The sequence below is a fragment of the Cebidichthys violaceus genome, unplaced genomic scaffold, assembly GCF_023349555.1.
Source record: "Cebidichthys violaceus isolate CVI_PGR_0920_01 unplaced genomic scaffold, fCebVio1.0.p SCAF_17, whole genome shotgun sequence".
Taxonomy (NCBI): domain Eukaryota; kingdom Metazoa; phylum Chordata; class Actinopteri; order Perciformes; family Stichaeidae; genus Cebidichthys; species Cebidichthys violaceus.
Window position 1 is genome coordinate 6,402,550 of NW_027176340.1, and position 15,531 is coordinate 6,418,080.

At 39.9% G+C, this 15,531-nt stretch overlaps 1 protein-coding gene across 4 annotated transcripts in view; it reads left to right on the forward strand.

Moving 5' to 3' along the window:
• The first annotated feature begins 7 nt into the window (after positions 1–7).
• The window catches only part of arhgap9 (Rho GTPase activating protein 9), a 41,108-nt gene continuing 25,584 nt past the window's right edge, over positions 8–15,531 (forward strand). For all 4 annotated transcript variants that reach the window (XM_068712373.1, XM_068712375.1, XM_068712376.1 and 1 more), the window contains exons 1-4: positions 8–230; positions 8,872–8,959; positions 13,429–13,772; positions 15,080–15,278. In XM_068712373.1, coding sequence (XP_068568474.1) covers positions 13,551–13,772; positions 15,080–15,278 — 421 coding nt within the window. In that variant the 5' untranslated portion in view covers positions 8–230; positions 8,872–8,959; positions 13,429–13,550. The remainder of the gene's footprint in view (positions 231–8,871; positions 8,960–13,428; positions 13,773–15,079; positions 15,279–15,531) is intronic.

Below are 15,531 nucleotides of genomic sequence, written 5' to 3' on the forward strand. Positions count from 1 at the left end.
TTAAAGCGCCAGGAGGATGTATCATCACGGGCTGCACCAGGCAATTTAGTGCCTATGTATGAATGTTAATTTACTAAAGTGCACGGCGGAGTTCTTGTCTGTGATCCCGTTTACCTAGATTATATGAAGTTATCAATATTTGTATTATTCCCACGAGAAAAGGCGCAACTCCTACTCTCTCTGCAGTTCACTCCAACAACTCAATTGAGCTGTCATCACGTCGCTGCAAGGTGAGTGATGTGTCACTGAAATGCAAAAATGAGATTTCTGCTGAATTATTTTGGTCAGATTACTTGTTTTATGCTGCGAATTATCACATCCCTGCAGGACATGTTTACTGCCAGATGAAGCGCTTCTGTTGTTCACTCACCATCGGTATTTTATTATACTGTGAGAACATCTGTATAATCTATGGTGTGGATGTTTAAAGTAGGTTACTCATTAGTTAAACAGTGCATTGAAATATGATGCAGAAATACTTAAAAAAGTTAATTCACAGTATTTTATCTCGTGCCACATCTGACCACAGGATTAGAACTCCACTATTCTCACTCAAACTAATCACCCATTCAGAAGCAACAATTATCAGCATGAATACTATTGTCATAACGCGTCTCATGGTTTTTATGGTGCTTTTATTTAATTATCACCATTCTGGACCTTTATGGAAGTTGTTCATGCTTTATTTCTAAGAAATATATCATGAACTGATTTATTTTAAAGATAATTTAAGCCTAGATTCAGTGGAAACAATTACAACATACGATGCTGATATACTGTAAAGTTTGTGCAAAAACATTCTAGACCAATGCTTCAAATCTAGTAAGCCAACTTTTTCCAAAACAACTTATTTTTCCACATCAAACAACACGTAGCCTTTACTTTCACAACCGCTGAAACTCAATTGAGGCCTAGCATCTACTTAAAACACCTCAAACCATGTCACAATTTCTAGAGTTTATATATATATTGTATATATATTATATGTATATATACATACATACATACACTTTTTGAAAATCTAATGCATTTAGTTCTTTCTTTTGATTGTTGTATACCTAATCCTTGAGAGGATGATGTATTCTGACATATTTCATCACTGCAATGGTGCTGACTCCGTGACCTCATTTGTGGTCATCTCCAATTCTCTGTCATTAAATGTCACAATGATAAGAATCGCTAATCTCAGCACTTAACATATGACAGACCTTTTGCCGTGCAGAAATATTTGCATGCTACTGTGAGCGCCTTTTCAGCCCTCACATGCTTCTCAGGAAGTGCATGGACGGGTTAACCACAGGGTGTGATGGAAACAGTTTGAAGCATTGCATTTTTACTGTTCCATAATCTTTCTTAAGTCCATGCAAAGCAGGAGATTTGCTCCCCTTTTCGCCAGCCTGTGTCGACACTGGCTTGGAAGATTATACTCCAGTTGCAACTTTTGCTGATTAAAAGTGCCCTGTACCATGTGCAGTATTAGCAGGAGGGTTACAAGTCCGCTGTAATTGCTAGTGTGCTTCACAGACTGCTGCTGTGGATGCAGCGCTAAAGACAGATTTAGAGACTGAAGCGTTTTACACGGTGGTGTGTTGCTAGTCAGATTATTCTGATGCTTTGGGGTGTTTGAGCAATTCTGGTCTATCTGGTGTGAGATGTGTGCACAGACCAGGTGACAGCCACAACACATTTGTGTCTCTGCATGCAGTTTTGTGACCTTTGGTCCTTCAAAATAAACTGCCACATCTGATCTGACAGATGGGTATATATTTGTTTTTGGTACTGATGTGCTCGTTTGTCTCATCAGATCGCGTTGGTCTGTTGAAGGTACACTGCAAAAACGCAGTATGATGAGAGAAAGTATATTTTTGTCTAATTACTAGTCAAAATATCTCATAACATTTATTGAAGACACAATCACCTAAAAAAATCAGTGAGATATATCGACTTGTTTTTAGACTGCATTTGAATATCAATACAATAAAAAAATACTACTTCTGAGCATCACAGGCTCATTATGACACACAACACTTCTTGATTGTAGTGAAATAAAGCTCAAAATGAGCTAATTTTAAGATCTCTTTTTATCTTGAAAGGCCTAAATATTACATTTGGATTCAAGAAATTTTACCAAGCAAATGTTCACTTGTTCCATTGGATTTTTTATTTTACTTATTACAAGCAAAAATCTTGTATTCATTGTTTGTCATCAAACTTATTTTTTAATGTGGCCTTTTTCCCCCAGTGTACTGTAGTTGTGATTAACTTCCTTTTCATCTTTGGGGTCACGAGTTTCTCAACCTTCTCTAACTCGTGACCCCATTTCTTTGTCACATAAAGAACAACTCATGACCCAAATTTGTCATGTGGCATACTTTCAAGAGCAAGAGGGGAGCTTCAAATAGATTGTATAAAGCTTATGGCATGTTTAAGAAATGTAATTTTCCTTCATTGTATATCACAAATATCAGTGTGTACACTCAGTACTCAGTTGGCAGGTTAGTTGGTACACCTAGCTGAAACTGATGCAGTTTAATACAACAGCTCTGCAGTAAATCCTCCATTCATGAAGTTTATAATGTTCAGTTTTTGCTAAAACTGTTTTTGAAAGGTGATGATTTCTCTTTTTTATTCTGGAGGCTGCAGTTTTTATTGCTTAACCCTGGTCTCCTATTTACTCACTGTACTGTATATGAAAGCAGCTTACCATGTCACTACTGTACAGCGTAGTAGCTCCACCTACAATCACATCTGGGCTCTGTTTTAATCCAGTTTAATCCTGTATATATATTTTTTTAGTATCCTTGCAATGATTAGAGATTTCATTAGCTTGTACTATGCAAAGGTACGGCACTATAAACATCACCCCAGAGACGATAATAAGTGTTATTGTCAGACATTGTTAGACTAACACAGCACTCACATATTTGATAACTGGCCACGCTGTTTCACATATGTTAAAGTGAGACAAAGTTTGTGTCAGGACTGAAACGATTTGTCGATTATCTGATAAGTTAATCAACAGAAAAATATGATGATAATCGATTATCATTTCACACATTTTTCTGGCCGAAGCGAATAAAAAGATAAATATTCCATGGTTTCAGCTTCCCAAATGGGATGATTTGCGGCTTTTCTTCTTCATAAATCATGATAAACTGAATATATTTGGGTTTTGGACTTGTGGTCGTACAAAAGAAGACATTTGAAGTCGCTACTTTTGGCTCTCTAATAATCTCTGTGATGGATATTTAAAGGTAGGGTTGGTAATCTTCCTCATACACAATTTTGATACTTTTGTTGAAATTATCATTACATCCCGACAGCAATCAATTAATCAAATGTTCTGACAGAAACAAATCTGCTATCTGTTGCAGGACTGTAATAAACCTGTTCAATCAGTTCATTTGTTTTGATTGGACAGGCTACCTGCCTGTCTACCTGCCTGCGCATATTCTGCCCGTGCACTCATTGCTCCTCATCTGAGTTTTCCACAAGCGCCTAGCTTGACAGCTGTGAGTACTCACAACAGCCATGTTTGTAGTTTAAGTTCATTATGATAATTTTGGGGGAGTGGCTTTGGATGGAGGCCTGAAGGGGCGGGCTGTCAGTGTTGTCAACTCTGCATCTTTCCTGCTAGATTTAGCAGCATTTAGAGCTAGTGCTGCTAGCTACTTTTAATCATAGACTGTATATAAGAAGTGGACGTGGTCATCGTGACGTCACCCATTGGTTTGTGGACTGCCGCTTTGAAGCATTGAGTTCGGTGATTTGGCCGTCGCCATACTGGATTACAGCCGGTTTTTGCAACCAATGAACAGAAGGTAACATATTTGAAATGCGGAGGAGTGACAAAGAGACGCTGTATACGGCTGTGGTAACGGCAGCAACCTGTCAATCACATTAAGCCCGCCCCAAAGCATACTCCGTTTTATGGTATATTTTACTCTAAATGGGACAATAATTTACTATATAAACATCATACTTTCTTGAAGAGTTGAAACTAGCGATAGACACCATAAACTCATGTTTACGTTGTTAAGTGAGGTAATAAATCAAGTGAGAAGTAGGGTCCTTTTCACATTGACTCCCACACAGTCAGACTTTTTGCAACCGGAGAAGATGCCCCCTGCTGGCCAGTAGGAAATGCAAGTTTTAAGACACTTCCACATTGGCTTCACTTGTCAGAACCGGAGTTTGCCGCCTGCTTTCAATAAAAAAGAGTTGGCAACACTGACCTGAGTTTTTCGATTTGATCGTCTTCTTTTTTTATCTATTGCTAGTTTCTCAAGATTAACAATCATATATTTAAGAGAAAAAATGGAAGGAAATTTGTTGTTAAAAAACTATTTATTTTTTCTTGAATTAACCTAAAGGCACCATGGGTAAACACTCCTCCAATGCCGGACACAGACTAACCCCTTGTTGTTATTTGTGTAATGTTCCTTTATTGAACAAATGACGCCTTTAACCCTGTGAAGGCATCAAAGCTGTGTCTGCGTGTGTGCCTCTGGTGTTTGCCTTGGGAGGTTTAGCTGCTCTTCCTTGTGCCCCAACAGTATCGTGCTCTCTTCAGCTGCACACAGCTGAAAGTGGGTCTTTGACTTGCCTGATAGCTTTTGACAGCTCACTCTCATCCCCGGTGGATCAATGGAGCTCAGCGCTCTTCATTAGAAACATCAATGTACCGCACATTCCCACAGGCTCAGCAACAACCCACCAGCCCAGTCAGAGAGTGAAGCTTTATTTTGTTATTCTCCAAAAGATCCTTCCTGACTTCTGTGTGACATTTTATGCTCTTTAATTGAAGAATATTGTGGGAAAATTGTGAAAGAGGAATAGTTTGTTTTGCCATTAATTGATGCTTTTATTGATGACTATTAGCAACAACGTGCACCATGTTGGCCAGACATCACCTTAACTGTGAATAAAACATTATAAAACATTATTGTTTATTCCGGTTTGTATCACATAGAATAACAAATCTGGGTAACACTTCTTATTCCCTTTGACTGCCTGCAGACAGAAATGAATGCACTGCAAAATCCATATCATGGCAACTTTGGTCTTATCTTCAGTCATGAAATAGTCTTACTTATTTTGAAGTTATTTTATAGGGTATGAAGGACAAAATCATTGGATCTTTTAATACACGTTTCAAGTATTCACCTGCTTTTCTGTGTTTTTATAGAATTGCAAATGGAAAATCTTTAGGTTTAATTACGTTATTTGGATAAAATAAGCAATTTAGGCTGTGTGAAATCTTTTAGTCTAAACAATGAATCAGTTATTTCAAAAAGTAATTTACAGATGAATTGGTTAAACAGAACAATTGTTGCAGCTTCAGTTACTGTGCGGTAATATTAATACATTCATGAAGATTGTCTTGGAAAGCAGTTTGTAGATTTTTACCTTAATACTTTATCAAAATTAGGTGACATATTGTATGCTGTATTTCCACATACAAAAGAAAAGCTGCTTATTAGAATAAGAAGCATTTTTTCACAAGCTTATTTCTGAAATAAGCGTATCATTATTTAACTAGAAGTATACTAGCAGCATATTGTTCACCTTCCATTTTTTTCTATAAAATGTGTAAGCTAATTAAAAATGTAATGCTTGAATTAATTCTTTCAGAGTTTAAAATGCCCCCTGAGCAATCCTGCACTATGTTGCCTAACTAGCAAACGCTGGTCTGTTTGGTTGCTGTTTTGTATTGAAATGGAGAGGAATGAGATCTTGAATATTATACCAGTGAACTCTCTGAAGAAGTTCGCTATGTGTCGATGGAGGCCGCAGGGTTCATTGTAAACACGAGTGTTGCGTCAGCAAACGCTTGAAATGATGGCATCACACATATGAAATGTTGTTATGTGCAACAAGAAACAAATAACACACAGGCTGGAGACACTGGAGATGGTAGTTGGTCACAGAGGTTGTTGTCATGATGATAGTAGAGAGCATGAGCCAATGACTGCTTTACTGTCATCATCTGCTTTTTGATTGGCTCTCTGACAATTTACACAGCTAATCACTGAAGGAATCCAGCCCACCTGTTTAGTCACACACACACTCACACACACACACACACACACACACACACACACACACACAGCAATGCATTCATACACACGCTCACACAGGCAGCTAGCTGTCACACTGGGAAAAGCAGTGTGTATTCCAGTGTCTCTCTCTGGTCTAATCATCAATAATGCATGGCTTTGGGAGGATGAAAGGCTGCTTTGGCTTGAGGCATGTGTCTCATATGGAGAGAGAGACATCAGCACGAGTAGTTATAACTGTACATCCATAGACAAAGTGAATGGCTTCATGGCTGTCTTCAGCAGAACTGTTTCAAGCTGAGAGTGGACTGATGTCAGGCTAAATGTTTCAATTTGTTTTAATTAATTTATATTAAGGAACATTTTTATTTGTATTTATTTATTATAGTTTTTGTCTGAATTGAGGATCTAAGGATTAAAGTGTGTTGTGTGATGTACATACTGTAAAGTCTTTTGAGACAAAGAGGTTAGTTGGGGCTGTTTAGAAGAATTTGACTTTTTGTGCCAAAAAAGTATTCTCAAAGTTTTCATTTTGTGATCATTTAATCTGTTTCAGGTGTGGTTTAGTCTTCTAGCTCATGGTGAGATTTTTCATTGATTTCCCAAAAATTTCAAGGCACTTCTGTGCTTAACCCAAGATATACTGCTGTGCTACGACTGGTTTTACCCACAGTGATGTGGATACATGATGCAAGGCCTCACCTCATACAGCCTTACCTGGGGCTTTTAATTGGGGCTCAGCACAGACCAACCATTGGGTGCTTGTTTGTATGTGAAACAATAGAGGCCACGCACGGGCAGCATGGCTCATCATGTCACTGTAAAGAACTAGCAGCAGCTGTTTGGCTGACACAGATATTAAATCAGCAGTACTGTTAGCTTTAAGTGTTGCACTTATTTTTGTGGTGATTAAAGTTACTGAACAGTGTGGATCATGTGGAGCAACTTCTCTTCTCTTCTCTCTCATTTTCCTGCGAACCCTTTGGTTATAGACATTCGTATGTAAATACAGTACAGTCTACGTGTGTGTGTGTGTGTGTGTGTGTATGTGTTTGCGATGTGTATACGGATGTGGGAGAGCACGCAACAGCCCTTTGAAGTTCCTCATTCACTCTATACTCCTCTTCCCCATGTCTCATCTCTCTTTGAAGACCATGTAGCCATGATTATTAAAGCTGCCCTCTTTCCACTTCAAACGTATGGAATGAATATGGATATGATATGACACCAAACCTTCCACGTCCGACCCCCCCCCCCCCTCCTCTCCCGCCCTGCTGTGTGGTGAAGTTTGATCGGCCCTGCCATCTTAAACCATCTCTGTTGGCGCTGAACTTGTCATTCAGTGACTTGGGGCATGAGCTATTTGGAGTAGTTATGACATTGCTTGATATGGAGCCCAAGGGGAACGTCGCAACTTCTTTCTGATTTTATTAATCAAGCTTGTGGTCCTGCCCTTTTTTTTTTCTGCATCCCAGCTGCTCTGTGTCCTTTGTCAGCTTTGTAAATGTTTTTAAAACATCACCTGCTCGTTTCATCCACCAGCCATATAATTTATTGCGTGGCAATTTGCATTCATCGCCTCTCTCACAATGTCCTCCAGCCTTGGGGTATTTCACACAATGTCATGATAATGTTATCTTAAGGAGGTTTTGCATGCATACCTAAGCCCATAAACTACATGTTGATAACATTAATGCTTTTTTACAAAGCATACCATATGTTTTTATACCTCCCTCAAATATCAGGCTGCCAACTGTTGTACAATGTGATGATAATCCTGTGTATTTTTGTTGTTGTCGTGTGTGCTGTGTGTGGTAAGGTTGTCGTATGTGCATATGAGTTTGACACCATAAGGCTGTTTTCACTTTCATCTTTAATATTTTATCCAACAAAAATTGGATTATCAATCTCCAGTAAGCTTCAAGTGAGTTTTCTTACCATTGTGAGAGGAGTTGAAAGCCATGACTGCCTGGAAGTTGGGAAGTAAATCTAAAAATGTATGGATGCTTTGGCAAATGGTTGACTAAAACATGCAAACCCACCAGGAGGGCCAGTAATCCTCCCTAAAGTATTTAATCTAGTGGCCTGTCAGGATGGCTGGTCTGAAAATATAAAATGTTGGTGGTATAGCATCACATTCGTTGTACTGATGATTCTATGTATGTGACACATTTTATATATAAAACATAGCTTATTAAAAAGTAAACAAACCTGAGATGACTCGGGTGAACCTAATGTCCATTCGGTGGATGTGCTAACTGTGTGGTGGATCCCTGATGGCCAGTGGCACTGTTGAACAGCCAGCTCTGTGTAGGGATCGATAACCCAATCAATAAACTGGGCTCCTGGTTGCTTTTGTTTAGTCCGCACACAAGACCTCTCTTGCTCTGTTTCTCACACTCGCTATGTTCTTCTTTCTCAAGTTCTAACATGGTGTATTTGCATGAATGAGTGTCAGCCAGCTGACGCTCTCTCTCTCTGTCACTTCCTCTGTTTTTATCTCTCGGGCAAAATGCTGGCTAAATGGGGGAAGGTAGGTTATCATGGGTTCAATGAGTGGAGGCAGGATAATTTCGCTGCATTGGATTAACTGTGTGTGTGTGTGTGTGTGTGTGTGTGTGTGTGTGTGTGTGTGTGTGTGTGTGTGTGTGTGTGTGTGTGTGTGTGTGTGTGTGTGTGTGTGTGTGTACATGAGAGAAAGAGAGAGATTGAGTGTAAATGTTGCTAGGCCATGCAGCAATGACTCTTCATATCGTGTAGCCGATTAAATACATGTGAACACTTTTCTAATGGTTTTGTATTTGTTTTTAAGGTTTACTGATGTGGTTGCGTGCATGGATTTGACTGCGGAGTGAGCTGGTGATCTCGTTGACTAGAAACTCTCTCACTTCAGGACCATGGTGAGTCACTCTCTCTGTCTCTCACTATCTTTCTCTCTCTCTCTCTCTGTCTCTCTCGCATGCATGCACAAATTGTATACTCTCCATTTCTTCAGCTCAGTCTGACTTGCATGCACACACAGTCTGAGTGAAAGAACTCAAGCAAATCCACACAGACAAATACATGAAGCTCTCTAAGTGTTTCTCCTCTTGTCTTTTTTGCTCTCATTCCTTTCCATTCCTATGTTTCATTTTTCCTTCCCTCCATGTTTTCTTCTTCATCCCTCCATTTGTGTTGTTGACACAACAACATAAGTCCTGTGCCCCATGGCAAAAACAATCATTTCCTCTCAACAGACGTGGCAGTGTGCCCGTGTCTGTCTCTGACACCATATGGGCCTCTCTGTATGTTTGGGTGTGTGACGCCAATGCCCTGTCTACTACCATCTGACCTGCAAATGGAAACACAGGCTGGCCTCATTTTTCCTTTGCAGATCCTAATTTGTCATCATCACAGCTTATTCTTTTGTTTTCTTCTCAGTTTCACCGTTGATGGAATCGGCTTTTGCTTTTTGTGGTAAAATAATGACAGCATTTTTATTTGTCTTAAGTCAGATAGCCAATTAGGTTGTGAATCCGACACAAAAACTATAATTAAATCATAGAGTGAGGAAGGGTTACACAATTCCTGACTTATCCTGTCACCCTTTAGCAAGCAGTCTGAGCCGTTGCCCTTTGGGAGAATTTTTGAAGTGCCTAAACTCTTGAATAATACATCAAGAGACTTTAACCCTGCTATAACAGCCTACTTTGCACATGACACAATAAAGCCTCCTGTGTACGTGTTGAACATTTGTACATGTGCTTATGAATTGAAGATACCCAGCAATTGTGTCTAACTTTAGCCCTGACTCATCAAATAGATAAAGTGAGATAAAGCCCGACATGAGCTAAATATCATTGGGTGATTCACTATGTTTTGAGCAGTGAAGAGAGACAGGAAAAGACAAACAGGTGTGCAGCAAGAGCTCTTCCTGTCTGAACGAGGACAAGAACACATGATAGATATCGTTGACAGTTTGTATGAATCTGCCTTTCTTTAAACCCAGGGTATAATGTAATTCTTCCCCGCCCATCTAAATAGTACATTATACATTACTGAAGCAATGCAGCAGGATTGTTAGGCCAAAAACATCTACTCTCTGCTTCAAGGCTCAGCTTGGTGGTAATTAATGCTACTCAAAAAGCTGCACAGTAGTCAGATTGGGCCTCAGCATCACTGACTGTATTTAACCACAGCAGACTCTATTGGCTGTTTCACATCAGAAGAACAAATGGCAAGATGGAGAGGATATGACCCAAACTGTGGTTGAACCTCGATGCGTCTGTTTAGTTTCCTGTTTGCTTGTTCGGCTTGTACCTCTGACTTACGCCTCTGTCCCTCCTGGAGTTCGTAGAAGAGCGCTTTTGAGCACCAACAGCTCATCAATAGAAAGATCTTTGAGCACTTTATTGTAATTTTCCTAGAACAAGGTCTCGGTGGCATTTATTTTAAATTAGATCAGATTACACTTTAAAATGTGTCTTGCATCACAAGCATTCTCTAATTCACATGAACAGGAAAAATGCACATGAATAAATTAAGTAAGCGCACGGTATTACAAACATAGACAGCTGCAGTGTATTCAGTTTCGTTCCCTAAAGGAATACTTCACCCGCAAAATGAATGAGGATCACTTACTCACCCCATGTTACCTTGAATTCTTGAAGAAAACTTAGTTTGAATGAAGAATCAAATAACATTTAGTTCACGATGTGAAGACATTCCTCTGTTTGTTGATTCTCTGATCACTGTGGAGGCATGCGAGAAGAACAAAAGTTTTCTTCAAGAATTCACGGTAACGCAGGCTGAGTGATTGATATACAAAAGGTCATTGTGTGGGTGATGTATTCCTTTAGCACTCAGTGTTACTGCAAGTGAATACAGTGATGGAAGCATTTACAAAAATGAGGAAGAGGCTTCCTGCACACCAGAAGACTTGGCTGTGGACCAGCTCAAAACTTTTATTTCTAGCACATGTTTAAGTTTTTGGACGTGCGTATCCTTCTTGATGTATACGTTTATTCATCTATGGGATGCAGCTACCTATGCCAGTTGTATCCACTCGTGTAATGTGAGCGTAGAGACCTCAGCAGATGTCAGTATAGTCGTCCCTATTTACGTATTCCTAATGTGGAATGGTATTTATTCTGATTCATTACATTTTTATAGAGAGCCTTGAAAATGCTCCACTGTGCCAGCGTCGGCTAGCTGGCCAGACAGGCCTGCAGTGCTTTAGCCCGTATGCTGGTTCTGAGGGATTTCACTGTAATTCTCTGTAGCCGTGGGGTTCACAGATTCATTCCTGTGCTTTAATAACAGTGGGATTATCAAGGTTCAGCCAGCTAACCCTGCCCTCTCTGCCTTCACATGGCTCACAGCTCCATCCAGCTTCATCCATTCCTCCATGTCTCAGTTTCTCTCTTTCCTTTTATTTCAGTCCTGCCTATCTGCTCTATTTGCGCTCTTTTTGTATATCCCTGGCGTTCAGACTTTTCTTCTTTTGTTTGTCTTGTCCATCTACAGTTTCTAATCCCCCTCAATCCCTCAGTAATAAAGAGGCATGTCTCTATTCATTTTCTGGGATTTTTCTAGTTTGCTGCCTCTCTTCTTCTCACCCAGACTGATATGGGTTGGGCCTGACTGTGACTGAAGCACTGTTGCTAGCTGCCTAGGGATGCTCCCGTGTCTGCGTTTTGTGTGTGTGTGTGTGTGTGTGTGTGTGTGTGTGTGTGTGGGTGGGTTTGTGCATGTACCGTGTGACGCTGTATTGCTATGTGTCTGGCAGAAAGTTAGATGTTCTGTTATGTAAGTGGGTCTTGGCTGGGTAGAGCAAGGGTTTAGCTTGGGGATGCTGGCTCAGGTGGAGAGACGGAGACTGATGCTATTTTGGGTATGCTGCGCTCCTAACATCCTCCAAACGCATGAGTTATTCACTCACACGTGTCTGTCAGTTCTACCAGGATGAAAGGACAATAGAAAAGTGATTTTGTGCAAATATCTGCAGTGACATTTTGTCAAGTAAATTCAAATTGGGAGTGGACTTTTTTTTATAAATATTGGCAATACCATCATTAATCACTTAATCGATTAGTCGATCTGCAGAAAATCAATAGCCCATTCTTTTGAGAATCCATTAATTGTTTAAGCTATATATCAAGAAAAAATACCAGATTCGCTCATTCCAGTATCTTAAATTTGAGGATTTTCTGTTTTATATTCATGTAAAGTAAATGTCTTTTTGAGTTTCAATTCATAGACTAAATAATGAATCAATTGCTTAAAGCATTGTGACGTTAATCAGTAAAATAATTGTAGCAGCTCCACTTCCGTTATTTATATATACATATATATATATACGTATATATACGTGTATATATATATATATAGTACAAACTAAGCTAACACCTTGTACAAAGATGGGTCATTTTATAGTTATAACGCAGTAGTTACAGCTTTCCACAAACATGGTTGATTCATTGTGAAACAATCTTCTCAATTAATTGATCAGAGGAAATGTTCAACATTTGTTGAAATACGCTTCTTCGTTTCTTCTTTCTGGCAGAATGTTACCGTATGATGAGAAGATCAAACCACTCTCACATCTGTCCGTTGGGCTTAGTTTAACACAAAGACTATTGCTCTGAGCATTGCTAGGCAACCAGCAGAGACTCCAGGAAGTTGTACTTGTTTTTTTGTACAGATTAAACAAACAAGACCTGACGTATTCATTATTGAGCATTTGAGTGGCTGTTAGGTGGATGTTGCTACCTTTTGAAGTTTATACAGAGCCAGGCTTGCTATTTGCCCCTGTTTCCAGTCTTTGCGCTAAGCTAAGCTAACCGGCTTATGGCTGTAGCTTCGTATTTAACGGACAGACATGAGAGTGGTATCGATTTTCTCATCTAACTCATCACCTGAAAGCGAGCAAGCCTTTAATCGTTTGGTTTATAATGCCAGAAAATAGTGAAAACTACCCGTGGCCATTTCTAGAAGCCCAAAATGATCTCTTCAAATATCTTGTTTTGATTAACAAGCCAAAATCATTCAAATATATTCAGTTTACAATGTTATGAAAATGATAAAATACTCACTTTTGAGAAGCTGAAAGCAATGAATGGTTATTTTTATTCACAAGAGACTTTTTTATTTAGATGCAGAATAGTTTTCTAATGTAACTTGTCATACATGTTGGTGTTTTTCCCCAGATTAAACCATTCATGTACTCTTCCTTTGAACCTGCACACAGCCAGGTTACATGGTTACATTGTTTCATTGTTCTCTGACAGCTTCAGTAATCTCTCTCTCTCTCTCTCTCTCTCTCTCTCTCTCTCTCTCTCTCTCTCTCTCTCTCTCTCTCTCTGCACCTCCCTGTCCGTTCTTTCCTTAGTTTCAGAGCATGGCACTGGCCTGGCTCCAGTCTCACCCGCCCTGTGCTAAACCTAGTATCACCAGTACCAACCATCAGCACGCTTCTAGAAGAGCTTGCTGAACAGGACTGTGTGGCGAGCCATGCTGTCTGGGACTTGGCGCCGTTCGGTGGGGCACCAGCAGCCTGCTACAGCACCTGTGGTGACCCCCAGAAGCATGACAGTGTGTGGGGTCCCCAGCGGTACGGTGGTCCTCGAGGCCCAGTACGACTACAACTACCGTGGCGCTGATGGGCGGCAGGTCTGCATCAGGGAGGGCGAACGGTTTATTCTACTGAAAAAGACCAACACTGACTGGTGGCAGGTGAGAAATTAGTTCATCTATAGTTTGTCAGTGGAACCAAAGATTTATAAAAACATGGACATAGCATCTATGGCATTCTGCATTATGGGTTTCTGAAGGGAGGTTTTAGAGTTTCAATTTGAAATGAAAACACTGCACTTATTAACAATATTCAAATCCCATGAAAAGACCAACACCAATGATGCGATTCCTCTCTCAATGCTTTCTGACATCTGCACCCTATTTGTGTCTCTTAGGCCCAAGCCCATTTTTTCTTTCTGATATAAATACTTAAAAACTAGACTTACACTTTTACAAAACAGCTTCAGTTGTTTTTAGTGCATTTGTTGGGGACTATTTTTTGTTGCGGATTTACTTCTCAAGCGAGTATTTACGGCAGTAGTGCAGTGTATTGAAAATAAACTTAATTAAGGAATATGATCACCCACCATTGATGCTTTCTTTACAGTTTTTGGACAGTTTTTGAGAGGAATAAGGCTTTGCTTACACAGGAAATACTTGTTGTCTAGTGTGACGTTTAACATACCGGTCAGGCAGCAAATTGCATCCTAAACAATTATGGCGAATTAACTGATTACCTCCTTGTCTCAAATTTGCCAATATTGCTCTAGGTTAGTTGCTAAAAAACCTCTCACAATGGTCGTGGGCACACAAATATATACGTCACACCCGTTCCGCCGTGCCGGCTGTACCTTATCACACAGACGTCGGCTTTGCTCTGTGACTACCTCGGGTCAGTGGTGGAACAACTCTGTCCCCACGTCCGGTCGCCGTACTTTTCATACAGAACAGCGAGGCAAAATAACGGCGTAACACTCACGCCTTGAACAGGCTGTGTGAAAAGGGCCTGAGACTCCTGTCAATCAAGTATGCTCACTCTCAAACAGGGTTAATATGGATCAATTCTTCAATCGAACATTTAATTTTATGCCATTTTCAAATTAAAATAATATTTTGTTATTATTTCCAATGACTTTGGATCTACATGTGATGTGTGTATAGTTACACTTCTTCCAAAATCTCTTGACAGTTCAAAAGTATCTATCAAATTACAGAAACACATTTTAAAAAGAGACATTAGCCACTGACACCATTAAGTCTTGTCTGGGAAAAAAAAGACTAACTATGTGTTGAAAAAGAGAAGTTGTGGGTTTTCTTGATGTATGTGTTGGACGTGACAGGAACTGTAACACATTTCTGCACAGCGCTCCGGCCTCAGCTGTGTTAGTTGACGCTCAGTTGAACTAAGTGGATTTATGTGGGAGAAAATAGCAAAAGCATTTTGAAATCGGTTTGTTCTTTGACAGGTGCGGCGGATCGGGGCGGCCAGCAAAACAAAGCCACTGTATGTTCCTGCTACGTATGTGACAGAGGTGCCCATTGCACCGATGCCCTCGCCGCAGCGCCTGGTCGTATCTGCCTCGCTGAGCTCCAACCTCAGGATACTGCCAAGAGTGTCACTCTCTCCCAGCCCAAAAGAGACGACCTATAATAACCAGCGTCAAGGTAAAGTGTGAGAGGACGACAGAGGAGACATCTGGTGTGTGTTTTTCATTGAGGGCTGGGCCCTTCTATCTGGATTTAGTTCATTTCAGATCTCGATAACAATATATATTATGGTAGAGCATGTTTTCTGGTAATTCAATAAATATATAATCTTTATAAAATAGCCGTATGGTAAAGCCTATTTTTATATACTCCTGACAAATGAAAAGTACTTTCTCATTAAAGTGGCAAATATGTTCTTTATTGATCTGTG